Source organism: Macaca nemestrina, chromosome 20, assembly GCF_043159975.1.
Source record: "Macaca nemestrina isolate mMacNem1 chromosome 20, mMacNem.hap1, whole genome shotgun sequence".
NCBI classification, from domain to species: domain Eukaryota; kingdom Metazoa; phylum Chordata; class Mammalia; order Primates; family Cercopithecidae; genus Macaca; species Macaca nemestrina.
In genome coordinates, this window is record NC_092144.1 from 52,585,983 (window position 1) to 52,602,378 (window position 16,396).

General features: G+C 38.6%; 1 protein-coding gene across 1 annotated transcript; it reads left to right on the top strand.

Annotated features, from left to right (window-relative positions):
- The first annotated feature begins 13,403 nt into the window (after positions 1–13,403).
- Positions 13,404–15,398, top strand: LOC139360288 (deoxyuridine 5'-triphosphate nucleotidohydrolase, mitochondrial-like). Its single transcript, XM_071086938.1, has one exon. It carries the CDS (start codon positions 14,608–14,610, stop codon positions 15,100–15,102), a length of 495 nt encoding a protein of 164 aa, XP_070943039.1. The 5' UTR covers positions 13,404–14,607; the 3' UTR covers positions 15,103–15,398.
- Positions 15,399–16,396: the final 998 nt, after the last annotated feature.

Genomic DNA, 16,396 nt, shown 5'->3' on the forward strand with positions numbered 1-16,396 from the left:
GAATAATGTGCTATACTAACCATTTCAAAATGTGTAATCAGGTGGAATTAGCCACATACACAGTGTTCAGTTACCATCACCACTATTTTTCTGAGAAAATTTTTATCATTTTAAACTGAAACTTTGTATCTTTGAAACAATAATAACTCCCTGTATTTTCCACCCTAGACCTTGATCATCTCTACTCTGTCTCTATGAATTTGCCTATTCTTGATGTTTCATATAAATGGAATTATACATATATGCTATTTTGTTTCTGACATATGTCACTTAGCATAAGGTTTCCAAAGTCCATGCATGTTCCAGTGGATGTCAGAGCTTCATTCCTCTTTATGGCAGATTAACATTCAGTTGTATGTGTGACCACATCTGTTTATTCATGTGTTGATGAACACTTGGATTGTTTTCATATTTTATCTTTTGTGAATAATGCTGCAATCAACATCCTAGGTAAGTACCTGTTTGAGTCCCTGGATTCAATTCTTTGGGTGTATACCTAGGAATGGATGTTATTCTGTATGAGAATTCTATGATTATCTTCTTGAGGAGCAGCACAACTGTTTCTCCTAGTGGTTGTACCTTTTTATAATCTCACCAGCAGCGCATGAGGATTCCAAATTCTACATAAGGCTTTCACTTGTTATTTAACATTTTGAAAGAACGGTAGCCATATTTATAGGTGTAATGTGGTATCTCATTGTGGCTTTGACTTTGTGTGTTCCTAATGACTAATGATGTTGAGTTTCTTTTCATGTTCCTCTTGATGATTTGCATATCTTCTTTGAAGAAAAGTCCATTTGAGTCCTTTGGCCCATTTATATAAATTGGGTGGTTTGTCTTTGTGTTTTTGAGTTGTAGCAGTTCTTTATATATTCTGGGCATGAAACCATTGTCTATGTGATTTGCAACTGTTATGTGTCATTCTGTGTTTGGTCTTTTTATTTTCTTGATAATATCCTTTGATGCATAAAGGCTTGCGTCTTTAGCCCAGTTTATCTGTTTTTCCTTTTTGTGTCTCATGCATTTGGGTCATACTTGAGAATGCATTGCACATTTGAGGTCATTAAGTTTTACCCCTATGTCTTTTTCTAAGATGTTTTTATGGTTATAAATCTTATAATTAACTCGCTGATCCATTTTTAGATAATTGTTTGATATGGTTGGAAGTATAGTTCTCTAAGTTTATTGTTTTGCATGTGGTTATCTAGTTGTTTCTGCACCGTTATTTGAGAGGATGATTGTTCCTCCATTAAATTATTTTGACACCCTTATGCAAGAGCAATGAACTATGAGGGTGAGGGTTTATTTCTGGACTCTCAATTGTATCCCTTTGGTCCCTATTTGTATTCTTATGTCAGGAGCCTCTGTTTTTAATAGTTGTAATGTTTTGTGAGATTTCAAATAAGAAAGTTTAAGTTCTGCAATTTATTTTTGCAAAATTATTTTGGCTCTTTCAAGGATACTTTTTTGAAAAGCAAGGAGGCCAATGTTTTGCAATTAGAAAGCATTTTCTGTCTTCTTTTGACTGAAATTTTGCAGTCTAGGGATCTTTTCAGGAATTTTATCAAAGTAGGTAAATTATCATCACTTCCTTTGCTGAGGAACTGTGTTAAAATGTGAGTTGAGGAATTGAGAGACCCTGGAAGCACTTACCCATGTGGTGAGGGAAAGTGAGCTCCATAATGAGGGACACAGAAAACATTGCTTTGGGGCACAATGTTGTCAGGTTAGCTGTGTACATCACTCAGTAGAATGAAAACAGCTGAGACTCAGAGAAGCCAGTGAGGTCTGACTCTTAGAAGCCAAAGACCAGCAGGTGGATGTCCTCAGGGGCAAATGGACTGCACTGGTACCCATTGCAGTGGAGTGGAAAAAGGTAAGAAGCTTTAGATATTCAATTTTCTCACTCAGCTCTTCAGCAGGAGATTTGGGCCCTGGGCTGATACTGTTCTGCAGCAGGGTCATGGTAGACAGGAATGGCTGCATATCAGGCCTAAGTCCATGTCATCCTGTCAGGCATTGCCTCTGAAAATGGAGAATTTTGTTCAGAGGCCCATCCTGGGCAAATGGAAGGAACCATTTTATTAAAATTTATTTAAGAAAACAGTATGCACGCTTTATTCTTCTAGAATAATTATTAAGGTGATGTTTTACAATGTATCTCTTAAAGAAATTGTGAGAGTCATCTACATAATATTTGTTTTGTGTTGTCTTTTCTATAATTGCAGCTTTCATATGTTCTTCTAGAAACCATTTCCTTTGCGAACACACAGGCAGTATCTCTGTGTTCATTTCTACTGGGAAATCTTTATGCAGGGTGGAGAGAGTCACATTTCCTAATGAGAGATGGAAAGCATCTAACTACCAAAAAAAGTGTCTAGATGCTGCTGGTAATGATCGTGGGGCTGCAGGTGGAGATCAGTTTAAGGAGGTGTCAGGGAAAGTAATTTTGACTGTCTCTCTTTTTTTTTTTCAACAAAATCATGGGTAGAAGCCACCACCTGGACCCACCACATGTTGAAATGGATGAGGGACAGAAATAGAGCTCAGTCAATTAAGAAAGAAATCCAGGAGTGGGCAAGAGGTTTGAGAGGTCGACGGGTGTGAGAGGTGGATAGGTGAATGGTTAGAATGTTCAAAACATCTTCTTTCTCCATAATAAGAGAACATTTATGCCCCTGAGCCAGACAGTGTCCAGGCCAGGAGGAGCAGGATGTTGTCAGCTCTCCTGGCCAAAAGTGAGACTCCAGCAGTGTCCAGTTTCTTGTTCCAATTTGGGATTTATTCCTATTTTAAAAATGGTCCAACAGTATACAATTTTGAAAATACACAAAAATCCCTATGCTACCATTCATAGATAACCAAGATGGCCCTAAGATGGTGAGAGAATCAGAATGGTGTTTGGGTTTACTTTGTGTATTTTTTTCTCCCAATATCTACAGAATTCCCTACATCCCACTTTTTAATGTAACCCAGTGTGTGTCATTCCCTTTCGCAGTTACAGACCTTTCCGGTTCACGGTTACAGACCCTTGGAAAACCCACACCCTTTCTGCTGTGAGGTACAGGCAGCCATGCGGCATCACCTCTAAACATGCCTTCTGGGACATCAAATTACTGAATAAGTAAATGTCCTTTCAATAGATATTGAAGACCTCCATTTTACCCATCTCACACTTGTAATTCTTTTACCAAGAGGTGATGGGTTTTAGTGGTGATTTGCTTTTATAGATTAGTGTAGATTATTGCTTCTGCCAGGGGCAAATTTTTCATTCAGAAAAGCATTTTGCAAAGCCTGGAAACATTGCTCTTTGTCAGAGCTGGGAGAGGGAGTCCTGCTGGCCTTGAGCAGGAAGAGTCCCCAGATAGTGCTGAACATTCTAGAGCTCACAGAGCCCCACCAGCATGACCACTACAAAGTTCAATGCTGAGGAGAGGTGGAGAGCCCTGATGTGCCTCCCCTAGCTTCCCTGGAGCTTTTTACCTTCTCCTTCCATCAGTCTCTACCACTTTCTCACCTCAGCTTGCTCCTTGAGCCTTAACGCCCTCCACTTGAACTTGCCCTTAGTTTAAGACCTGCTGTAATCTCTGGACTTCCTTGGCCCCTTTCTGATCCTTAGCAGCGTGTCCTCTAGAGGGAACCCTCACCTTTCCTGGAGCTTCCCAGGATCCAGAGGCCCCTGCCCTGTTTGGGCACCAGGGATATGGCCGTGTGCCTGTGTCCCTAAAGGTCCTGTCACTCAGGACATTTGTGTGAGAGCAACTGAGGTGATATTACTCTCCCCTACTTTTCTTGGAACATAAAAATTTGTACAAATCTTGTAGAGCAAAATTTCTTAATGCATGTCAAAATTTAAAAAATATATATTTTTGCCTCCCAAACTTTACTAGGAAAAATTTATCATAGTCCCAGTCATAAAAAATGACACGTAATCAGGGTTATTCACTGTATTGTTTGTTTAACAGCAAAATATTGGGAACAACCTAGACTTTCACCAGCACAATGCTAATTAAACAGATTACCTTATGTCTACACAACAGAATATGATGCAGCTGCATAAAGAGTACAGAATCTTTCAGCTATTCGTATGGAAACACCTCGTTGTTCTATTTTAATTATAGGGTTTAAACATCACAGAATAAGATGCAATTTTTGTAGTAGATCTGACCTTAGTACATTATTTTTACTGTTTTTTTTTTTTTAAATTTAAAGAGAGAGTGTCTCACTCTCATCCCGAGCTCGAAGTGCAGTGGCGAGATCATAATTGACTGCAGCCTCAACCTTGTGAGCTCAAGAGATCCTCCTGCCTCAGCCTCCTGAGTAGCTGCAATCACAGGCACGTGCTACCATGCCTAGCTAATTTTTTGTTTGTTTCTGTAGAGATGGGGTTTCACCCAGGCTGGAGAAATCCCAGGCTGTTCTCATACTTCTGCGCTCAAGTTATCTGCCCACTTTCACTCCCAAAATGCTTGAATTAAAAGCAAGTGTCACCACAGCTGATTCTGCCTTTTTTTTTTTGAAATTGGACTGCAGTCTACTCACTCATTTCTTTCCCCATCAGGTGATTTCTATTTTTCCTCTATTTCTCTACCATATGTCAATGCCAAAATCCAGATGTATTTGCTTTTGTTTAGAATTCGATTTTTTTTTTTTTTTAGAAGAGAAACCTTAGGGATGGTCTCATAGCTGATTTTCACGATTCTAATCTTCACTGTCTAAGCCATAGGTTTTCAACTCCGAATACTGATTAGAGTCACTTGTAGGTCATTAAAGCCTACAAATGCCTGTACTATCCCTCAAGCATATCTGATTTGTCTGATGTGTGGTGTAGCCCAGGGATTGGTTGCTTAAAAATGCTTTCAAGGAAAAGGGTCATTTTGCAGTGGAGGAACTTTAACCCAGTGATCAAAGTTAACATCCCCAGTAATAAGAGATAACGACATCTTAGGGCATTCTAATATAATTGATGGAGAAGGTGTAGAATCATCCCTGTGATATTCTTGTACAAAGTGTATAACCTGAGTTTAATCATGAGAAAATATTAGAAATGTCCAAACTGAGGGTCATGCTACAAAATAAGTAACCAATACGCTTCAAAAAGGTGAAGCTCTTAAAGGTAAATCCTAACTTTCCCAGATTAAAGGAGACTGAGAGAAGAGTACAATGAAGAGCAATGTGTGATACTAGATGGGATCCTGGTCCAGAAAAAGGACATTAGTCAGAACATCGAGGGGATTTGGATAAGGTCTGTACAGGCATGCATTTTACAGTGTTAATAATCATTTATTGATGTTTATTGTTAGGTGCATATCTATAATGTTAATATTTGGGGAAGTTGAATGAAAAGCATATGAGGACTTTGCCTATTTTTGGAACATTTTAGAAAGTCTGAAATGATTTCAAAATTAAACATGAGAAGAAAAGAAATATAGATCTTTTAGATATTTCTATTAAGTTGCTAAAGTTGAAGATCATTTCCCAACTAATCTTGCCTAATACAGGTCAGGGTAATCTTCCTGGAAATGCTGTTTGTCACGTTTGTGACCTTCTCAAAGCTTTCCAGTGACTTCTCTTATCTGTAGGATGAAGTTCTCATTATGTAGGCTGCCATGCAGTGTCCTCATAAAGTGGCCCCAATCTCCCTTTTTTTTTTTTTTTTTTTGATCTGTGTTGAAAGACCTGACCAACATTTTACTTTCTTATGGCCAAACTTGTTCTAGTTCTTTCTTGCTTGTATAACGCCCTTCCCTGTCTTTTCAACTGTGGGACTTCATGGTGGGAAATGTTTTAGAGGAAAAATTGTAAAGATATTTATAGGAAATAGTCACAAACCTTCTTGGAAGTCTGGGGGTTTTCATAGCTTCAGTGAAAGGTTTGGCTGAAGGCAGCTGAATTATCTTAAAAGCTTAGGGCTTGGGTACATAGGAATGTAGAGGAGTTTATCTAAATAGCTTGTTTACTCAGGTGGTCCTAAATCCAACATTTAATCTTATACTCAGGGGAACTATTCTGGGGGAGGTTGGCAATGTCAATTACCTTATAGTGGTGTTTACTCAAGACCTTTGTCATTTAATCTGTACTAAATAAATGCAAACTTGCCTGACTGATCAGGGCCAAGGCTGTTAACTCTTTACCAGACCCTTCTTGGTATTGGTGAGTGATTTGGCCACCTAGCCTGCTCTTTCACTGGATATTTGTGTCTAAGTGTATTTGTTCCTCCATTGCTGGGTCAGGGTCTGCTGGTCGGACCCAGACAGTTGGTGCCTGGTGTGAGGACCTTGCATGTTGGTTCCCAGGTCTGAGGTATAGCTGCAAATAATTGTCACAGAACTCTCGAAAACTAAGGTGAAGACTATGCGGTTGGTAAGTCAGTAAGTCGATAAGTCAGTAAGTCAGTAGGTCATCGGTGCCCGCTTGGGATCTCCAAGTTCGAGGGAATTGTTCAGGGTAGGGTTTTATCACGAGACAACAGTTATCAGCACAACAGAAGCAGTATCTAAAAGTATTCAAACAGGTGCTTAAAGCCACTGGAGCCTTGGTTTTGCAGGCTCAATTAAGGGACCTAATGCAAACTGTATCACTTAACCCATGGTTCCTGGAAGAAGGTAAGAGAGACATAGAGCTTTGGGAACAAGTGGGAAGAAATCTTTTTGTTGTTGCAGTTGTTTTTTCTTTTCTTTTCTTTTTTCTTTCTTTCTTTCTTTTTTTTTTTTTTTTTTTTTTTTTTTTTTTTTTTTTTGTGAGACAGAGTCCTGCTCTGTCACCCAGGCTGGAGTGCAGTGGCACAATCTCGGCTCACTGCAATCTCCGTCTGCTTGGTTCACGCCGTTCTCCTGCCTCAGCCTCCTGCATAGCTGGGACTACAGGCACCCATCATCACATCTGGCCAATTTTATGGTATTTTTAGTAGAGATTGGGTTTCACCATGTTAGCCAGGATTGTCTCGATCTCCTTACCTCATGTGCAAGAGCAGCGGGTCCCAGTATAATCTTTAATGCTATGGGCTTTAATGAGGGCGATTCTGGTCCCATTATACACAGAAGAGCCTAAAAAAGGGAAGGAGAAGGAACCATCACCTACTTTACCACCTCTGAGTCCCTCAACCCCACTATCACAGGGCCAAAATAACAAAGAGGAAAGAGAGGTTTTGCCTGAGTCCCCTGCTCCAATAAATAAGAGAAAAGAAGGCATACACTACAGCTATGGGACCCTGTCTTAAGTAAGCAGCATTAGAAGGGGAGCTTTTAGCTTGCTCGGTGATGCAAAATCAATAAGGCAATCAGGTGTATGTTTATAAAGAGGTAAGAAAAGGCATTAGAAGCGGAAGCAGTCCAGCCCAGGGGGCGGCAGGTATAAGGAAAGGCTCAAGGAGAAAAACGCTTATAGTGTCCAAGCTGACAAGGTCCGCCCAGGATGGCAACCTCCGCCCAGCGGTGGCAGGAGGGAGCGGGGCAGACAAAAAGCAGCACAGACAAAAAGTGGCGCCTATGCAAGCACAGTGCGACCACTGCCCAGGATCTGTTTCGCTGCCCTCCAGCTCCACGGGCGGCTCATGGTAAAATTTCATGTGTTCCTTGTATACAAGGAACATCTCAAATTATAATTCTCTGTTAAAATTTAAGTTAAATTTAAATTATAATTATGGCCACTGTTTTTCCTCTACTACCCCTGATGTGTGTCTCTCAAAATTTTAATTGGGTAGAACAGGGACCTCTGAAGGTAGAGAAATTACAAAGAGCCCATGAATTAGTTGAGGAACAATTAAAAGCCGACCATATAGAACCATCTAACAGTCGTTGGAATTCACCCATTTCCTCATTCCCAAAAGTCTGGCAAATGGAAACTTTTGCATGACTTATGTGCTATTAATACTAACCTACAGCCTATGGGACCCCTTCCCACATGGCAATTCGTCAAGACTGGCCTATAATTGTGATTGACTTAAAAAATTGTTTTTATACTATTCCTTTCACAGAACAGAACAGAGAAAAATTTGCGTTTGCATTATCAGCTATTAATAACGAAAGGTCAGCTTGCCGATTTTATTGGAAAGTGCTTCCTCAGGGAATGCTGAATAGCCTGTCATGTATCAGTAACATGTAGATCAGCCTTGCTCCCCAGTGGAAAAGAATTTTGTAATGGCAAGATTATTCATTTTATGGATGATATATTACTGGCAGCCCCAAGAGAGCCAGCAAGTTTAAGTTTATATGCCTGTGTCACAAAGAATACACAGTTGGCCGGTTGCTGTGGTTCACGCCTGTAATCCCAGCACTTTGGGAGGCCGAGGCGGGTGGATCACCAGGTCAGGAGATCGAGACCATCCTAGCTAACACGGTGAAACCCCGACTCTATTAAAAATACAAAAAAGTAGCCGGGCATGGTGGCGTGCGCCTGTAATCCCAGTTACTCGGGAGGCTGAGGCAGGAGAATGGTGTGAACCCGAGGGGCAGAGGTTGCAGTGAGCTGAGACCGTGCCACTGCACTCCAGCCTAGGTGATAGAGTGAGACTCTGTCTTCAACAACAACAACAAAAAATCTGAAAGTGTTACAGTAGGTAGCTGGTCAGACATGAGCAGGCAGGAGAGATCCTTCCACCACCCCCATATTAGAAATGGCAAGTGATCATCACCAGGTGATGGTCAAGTCAGTTGCTTGTTAACTGTCTCTCTAAAGTAATAATTGGCTGCAGGTAGTGCCAGGGAGATACAATCTCACAATAGATAGAAAAGAGCGGAAACAGGTGATCAGCAGCTTCCCGATAAGTTCTCAGAAGTTGAGCCAGTGGGCTCAAACATATGCACTAAGAGGCAGCATAATAGAGTTTTCTGGTATGTGACCTTCAGGGCCTTTTTTTTTTTCTTTTTTTTTAAATTTTAGAATTTTTTAGGAAGGCTGTTTTTAAATTTTTTGCCATTTTATTTTATTTTTAAATCTATTTTTCCATAGATTTTTGGAGATTTGGTATTTAATTACATAAGTTCTCTAGTGGTGATTTGTGAGATTTTGGTGCACCCATCACCAGAGCAGTATACACTCAACTCAATTTGTAGTCTTTTATCGTTCACCCCCTTCCCACCCTTTTCTCTGAGTCTATGGTATCATTCTTACACCTTTGCATCCTCGTAGCTTAGCACCCACTTATGAGTGAGAACATACAGTGTTTGGTTTTCCATTCCTGAGTTACTTCACTTAGAATAAGAGTCTCCAGTTTCTTCCAGGTTGCTAGGAATGCCATTAATTCATTCCTTTTATGGCTGAGTAGTATTCCATCATGTATATATGACAATTTCTTTACCCACTCATTTATAGTTTACGTTCCCACCAGCAGTGTAGACGTGTTCCCTTTTCACCGCTTCCACATCGACATCTATTACTTTCATTTATTTATTTTTGAGATGGATGGAGTCTTGCTCTTTCACCCAGGTTAGAGTGCAGTGACAAGACCTTGTCTCACTGTAACTTCTGCCTCCCAGGTTCAAGCCATTCTTCTGCCTCAGCCTCTGGAGTAGCTGGGATTACAGGCATGCACCACCTCACCTGGGTAATTTTCTTGTATTTTTAGTAGAGACAGGGTTTCACCATGCTGTGCACACCGGTGTCAAACCCCTGACCTTAAGTGATCCACTTTTTCATAGGATTGTTTGTTTACTAATCTGTTTGAGTTTTTAGTAGAGACAGGGTTTCACCATGCTGTGCACGCTGGTGTCAAATCCCTGACCTTAAGTGATCCACCGGTCTTGGACTCCCAAAGTGTTGGGATTACAGGTGTCAGCCACTGTGCCTGCCCAGCAACTGTTATTTTTTCATTTTTTGATTATGAACATTCTTGCAGGAGTAAGGTGGTATCACATTGTGGTTTTGATTTGCCCTTTATTTCCCTGATCATTAGTGATATTGAGCATTTTTTCATATGTTTGATAACCATTTGTATATCTTCTTTTGAGAATTCTTTATTCACATACTTAGCCCACTTTTTCATGGGATTGTTTGTTTACTAATTTGTTTGAGTTTCTTGTAGATTCTGGATATTGGTTATCTTTCAGATGTATAGATTGTGAAGATTTTCTTTCACTCTGTGGGTTATATGTTTAGTCTGCTGACTGTTGCTTTGCTGTGCAGAAGCTCTTTAGTTTAATTCTCACCTATTTATTTTTGCTTTTGTTGCGTTTGCTTTTGGGTTCTTGGTCATTAACTTTTCGCCTAAGCCAATGTTCAGAAGGATTTTTCCAGTGTCATCTTCAAGAATTTTTATAGTTTCAGGTCTTAGTTTTAAGTCCTTGTTTCATCTTGAGTTGATTTTTGTATAAGGTGAGAGATGAGGACCCAGTTTTATTTTCCTGCTTTGGCTTGCCAATTATTTCAGCACCATTTGTTGAATAAGGTGTCCTTTACTATTTTATGTTTTGGTGTTCTTTGTCAAAGATAAGTTGGCTGTAAGTATTTAGGTTTATTTCTGGGATTTGTATTCTGTTCCACTGGTCTATGTGCCTATTTTTATACCAGCACCAAGCTGTTTTGGTGACTTTGGTCTTAGGGTATTTTTCAAGTCAGGTGATGCGACACGAGCAGATTTGTTCTTTTTGCTTAGTCTCGCTTTGGGTGTGTTGGCTCTTGTTTGGTTCCATATGAATTTTAGAATTGTTTTTCTAGTTCTGTGAAAAATGATGGTGGCATTTTAATGGGAATTGAATTGAATTTGTAGATTGCTTCTGTCGGTGTGGTCATTTTCACAACAATGATTCTATTCATCCATGAGGATGGGGTCCATTTTCATTTTTTGCATCATCTATGATTTCTTTCGGCAGTGTTTTGTAGTTTTTCTTGAGGTCTTTCACCTCCTTGTTTAGATATATGCTGAGTTATTATTTCTTTAAAACTGCTGTCGTAAAAGGGGTTCAGTTCTTGATTTGATTCTCTGCTTGGTCACTGTTGGTGTGTAGCAGAGCTACTGATTTGTGCACATTAATTTTGTATACTGAAACTTTGCTGAATTCAGTTATCAATTTTAGCAGCTTTCTGGAGGAGTCTTTAGGGTCTTCTAGGTATACAATTATATCATCAGCAAGCAGCATCAGTTTTACTTCCTCTTTATCAATTTGGATGCCCTTTATTATCCCCTTGTTTGATTGATTTGGCTAGGACTTTCAGTACTCTGTTGAATAAAAATGGTGAGAGTGAGCGGCCATCCTTGTGTTGTTCCCCTGCGGAGAGTGATGCTTTCAACTTTTTCTCATTCAGTATTATGTTGGCTGTGGGTTTGTGTGCCAATTTTGATGAGCGTTTTAATCATAAAACGATGCTGGATGTTGTCAAGTACCTTTTCAGTGTCTATTGAGAGGATCATGTGATTTTTAAATTCTGTTTATGTGCTGTTCCACATTTATTGTCTTGTGTATGTAGAACCATTCCTGCATCCCTATTATGAAACCTACTTGATCATGGTGGATTATGTTTTTGATATGCTGTTGGATTCAGTTAGCTAGTATTTTGTTAAGAATTTCTGCATCTGTGTGCATCAGGGATACTGGTCTGTAGTTTTCTTTGTTATGTTTTTTTCTGGTTTTGATATTAGGGTGATACTGGCTTCATGGAATGATTTAGGAAGAATTTCATCTTTTTCTAGCATGTGGAATAGTGTCAAATGAATTGCTACCAACTCTTCTTTGAATATCTAGTAGAATTCAGCTGTGAAACAATCTGGTCCTGGAATTTGTTTTGTTGTTAATTTTTAAATTATCTTTTCAATCTTGCCGCTTTTTGTTGGTCTGTTCAGGGTTTTGAATTCTTTCTGATTTAATCTAGGAGGGTTTTATATTTCCAGGAATTTATTCATCCCCTCTAGGTTTTCTAGTTTATGCACATAAATGTGTTCATACTACCTTTGAATGATCTTTTGTATTTCTGTGGCGTTGGTGGTAATAGCTCCCATTTCATTTCTAAATGAGCTTATTTGACTCTTCTCTCTTCTTTTCTTGGTTAGTCTTGCCAATGGTCTATCAATTTTATTTATTTTTCCAAAAAGCCAACTTTATATTTTATTTATATTTTGTATTATTTTGTTTCAACTTCATTTAGTTCTGCTCTGATCTTGGTTATTTTCTTTCTTCTGCTGGGTTTGGGTTTGGTGTGTTCTTGTTTCTTGAATTTCTAGAAATGTAACCTTAGATTATCTATTTGGGCTCTTTCAGTCTTTTTGATGTAGGCATTTAAAGCTATGAACTTTTAGCACACTCTGCAGATTTCCAGATGTTTTGATAGGATGAGTCATTATTGTTCAGTTCAAAGAATTTTCAAATTTCCATATTGGTTTCATATTTGGCCCAATGATCATTCAGGATCAAGTTATTTAATATGCATGTGTTTGCATGGTTTTGAAGGTTCCTTTTGGAGTTGATTTTCAGTTTTATTCTACTGTTGTCTGAGAGAGTACTTCATAGAATTTCAGTTTTCTTAAATTTATTGAGACTTGTTTTGTGGCCTTCATATGGCCTATCTTGAAGAAAGTTCCATGTACTGGTGAATAGAATGTATATTCTGGGTTGTTGGGTCGAATATTTTTAAATATATCTTAAGTCTCTTTGCTCTAGGGCATAGTTTAAATCCACTGTTTGTTTCTTGACTTTCTGTCTTGATGACCTGTCTTGTTCTGTCAGTGGAGTACTGAAGTGACTCACTATTATTGTGTTACTGTCTATCTCATTTCTTAGGTCTAGTAGTAATAGTTACATAAATTTGGGAATTCCAGTGTTAGGTACATATATATTTAGGATTGTGATATTTTCCTGTGGGACAAGTCCGGTTATTATTATATAATGTCGCTCTTTGTCTTTTTTAACTGCTGTTAGTTTTTTCTGATATAAGAATAGTTACTCCTGCTCACTTTTGTCGCCATTTCCATGGGGTATCTTTTTCTATCCTTTTACCTTAAGTTTATATGACCCTTTATGGTTAGGGGAATCTCTTGAGGGCAGTAGACACTTGCTTGGTGAATTATTATCAATTCTGAAATTGTATATCTTTTAAGTGGAGCATTTAGACCACTTACATTCAATGTTAGTATTGAGATGTGAGGTACTGTTCCATTCATCCTGCTATTTGTTGCCTGGATACCTTGGTTTTATTCATTTATTTATTGTATTTTTGTTTTATAGGTTATGCGTTGATGTGTTTCCAGGATTTGTTTCAAGATTTGGAGCTCCTTTGAGCAGTTATTGTAGTGCTGGCTTGGTAGTGGCAAATTGTCTCAGCATTTGTTTGTCTGAAAAAGTCTGTTATCTTTCCTTTATGAACTTTAGTTTTGCTGGATATAAAATTCATGACTGATAATTTTTATAAGGAGGCTGCAGATAGGTATGCATGCTCATTTGAGGTGTTCTTCCATTATTGAAGATTACTAAAATCACATTGGTTGAAAAGCATTTGTGTTATTTACTTAATTGATTAGTATGCATTTATTTTTATATTTATTTGATACCATGTCTAAACAGTATATAAACACAGGTATGGACATATTCATATATGTGATACAACATAGAACATATACATGTGCACATAAAGATAGAGGGATGACAGAAATACTTTAGATTTTTGAGTTTAAAACTTTATGCATGAAACCCATAAAACTCACTTTAAAAAAAGCTGTTGGATTTGAATTGTGGTTTTGTAAATAGAAAAAGTTACAATTTATCTGAGGAAGCACTTGCCGAGTTTTAGAGAAAGTAGGTAGTAAATTTACATCTCAAAGAAGAGAGAGAAAGAGAGAGAAGGATTTTGGGTGTGTTCAAGGAGATTAAAAATAGATGCCAAGGTAACATAAAAATGATAGAAATTTATAAGAGGATTTTATTAGGAGACCAATTTTATTTACATACACAGCTTTTATTTTGGTCTCTGTTTTCCAACTGTACTCCAGGAAACACACTACACAGGCTCCCTTCCTAAGTGCTCGTGGGCCACTGCACATGCAGACAGCCCACTTTAAGGGAAGAATCAGGGGAGAAGAGATGCAGACCCCAGAATTATTCCATCATACAAACACCTAAGTCACAGGTCAAACCACACACCTGAAATCTCATCACCTGTTTGGCCCTGTTTTAAGTGTACTTTACTTTCTTTAATTTCTGCTCTAAAGATTTTAAATAAACTTTCACTCTTGTTGTAAAACTGGCCCCAGTCTCTTCTTCTGCCTTATGACCCTTAGTTGAGTTCTTTCTTCTGAAGAAGCAAGAATTGAGGCTGCTGCAGACTTGTACAGATTTGCTGCCATTAATATACTTTAGTGCCATTCTACATGATAGAATATGTGTATATTCTTATATTTATACATATATATATATACACACAACATATATGTATTCATAGAGGCCTTGAATCTACACTCTTGCTGCACTTTGTGTAAAGAATTCAGGTATAAGACTAAAGCTTATTTTGCAATTACGTTGGTCCCATATGATTTCCATTTCATAAAAATGGGAAACAGGAGGGGAAAACTGTTTTGCAGAAGAAAACAACAGCACAACAGTTATTAAATTTTAGGTGTGTTCGAACTCTTCGTGCGCTCTCTTGTTCCTCGGGCGCTCTCCTCGCTGGCCTTCTGGCTTTCCCATGCCCTGCTCTGAAGAGACACCCGCCATTTCACTCAGTAAGCGGCCTCGGCCTGCAGAGGAGGGCGGCATGCAGCTCCGCTTTGCCAGGCATTCCAAGCACGCCACTGCCCCCACCCGGGGCTCCGCGCGGGCCGCGGGCTACGACCTGTACAGTGCCTATGATTATACAATACCACCTATGGAGAAAGCTCTTGTGAAAACGGACATTCAGATAGCGCTCCCTTCTGGGTATTATGGAAGAGTAGCTCCAAGGTCAGGCTTGGCTGCAAAACACTTTATTGATGTAGGAGCTGGTGTCATAGATGAAGATTATAGAGGAAATATTGGTGTTGTACTGTTTAATTTTGGCAAAGAAAAGTTTGAAGTCAAAAAGGGTGATCGAATTGCCCAACTCATTTGCGAACGGATTTTTTATCCAGAAATAGAAGAAGTTCAAGCTTTGGATGACACCGAAAGGGGTTCAGGCGGTTTTGGTTCCACTGGAAAGAATTAAAATTTATGCCAAGAACAGAAAACGAGAAGTCATACCTTTTTCTTAAAAAAAAAAAAGTTTTTGCTTAAAGTGTTTTGGTATTTTGCACTTCTGTAAACTTACTAGCTTCACCTTCAAAAAGTACTGCATTTTTTACTTTTTTTTTTTTTATGGTCAAGGAAGAGATCATAAAAAAATAAAACACAAAGCTTTTTGTGTTTGGATCAAAAAGAAACTTTGTTTTTCTGCAATTGATGGTTGTATGTAAATCTGCTTTGTGGTGACCTGATGTAAAGTGTCTTCTTAAAATCAAATGTACATCAATTACAGATTAAAAAAAAAAACAACCTGTATTTAACTCAAAAAAAAAATTTTAGATGTGTTCATTTTTTTTTTTTTTTTGAATTTTGTTATTTACCTACAATTTGGACTGAATCCTAAATTTTTTCCTGGGTACAAGTTTCAAAACTAATCGTTTCAGAATTTTCTTCCATTTCTCTTCCATTTTGGTATATTGTAAATTAAAACTGTGCTTTTAAATTTTTTATCATTTTTTAAAATTACACTTTTAAGTTCTGGGATACATGTGCAGAACCTGCAGGTTTGTTACATAGGTATAGACGTGCCATGGTGTTTTGCTGCACCCACTAACCCATTGTCTACATTAGGTATTTCTCCTAATGCTATCCTTCCCCTAGCCCCCCACCCCCCAACAGGCCCTGGTGTATGATGTTCCACTCCCTCTGTCCATGTGTTCTCATTGTTCAACTCCCACTTATGAGTGAGAACATGCAGTGTTTGGTTTTCTGTTCCTGTGTTAGTTTGCTGAGAATGGTGGTTTCCAGCTTCATCCATTTCCGTGCAAACGACGTGAACTCATCCTTTATTATGGCTGCATCGAATTCCATGATGTATATGTATCACATTTTCTTTATCTAGTCTGTCATTGATAGGCATTTGGATTGGTTCCAAGTCTTTACTTTGTGAATAGTGCCACAATAAACATATGTGTGCGTGTGTCTTTATAGTAGAATGTTCTATAATCCTTTGGGTATATACCCAGTAATGGAATTACTGGGTCAAATGGTATTTTTTGTTCTAGATCCTTGAGGAATTGCCACACTGTCTTCCACAATGGTTGAACTAATTTACACTCCCACAACAGGGTAAAATCGTTCATATTTCTCCACATTCTCTCCAGCATCTGTGTTTTCCTGACCTTTTAATGATCACCATTCTAACTGGCGTGAGATGGTATCTCATTGTGGTTTTGATTGGCATGTCTCTAATGACCAGTGATGATGAGCATTTTTTC

Bases quoted from the DNA above. Each gene is read 5' to 3' on its own strand.
- LOC139360288 (XM_071086938.1), top strand. From the start codon at position 14,608: ATGCCCTGCTCTGAAGAGACACCCGCCATTTCACTCAGTAAGCGGCCT.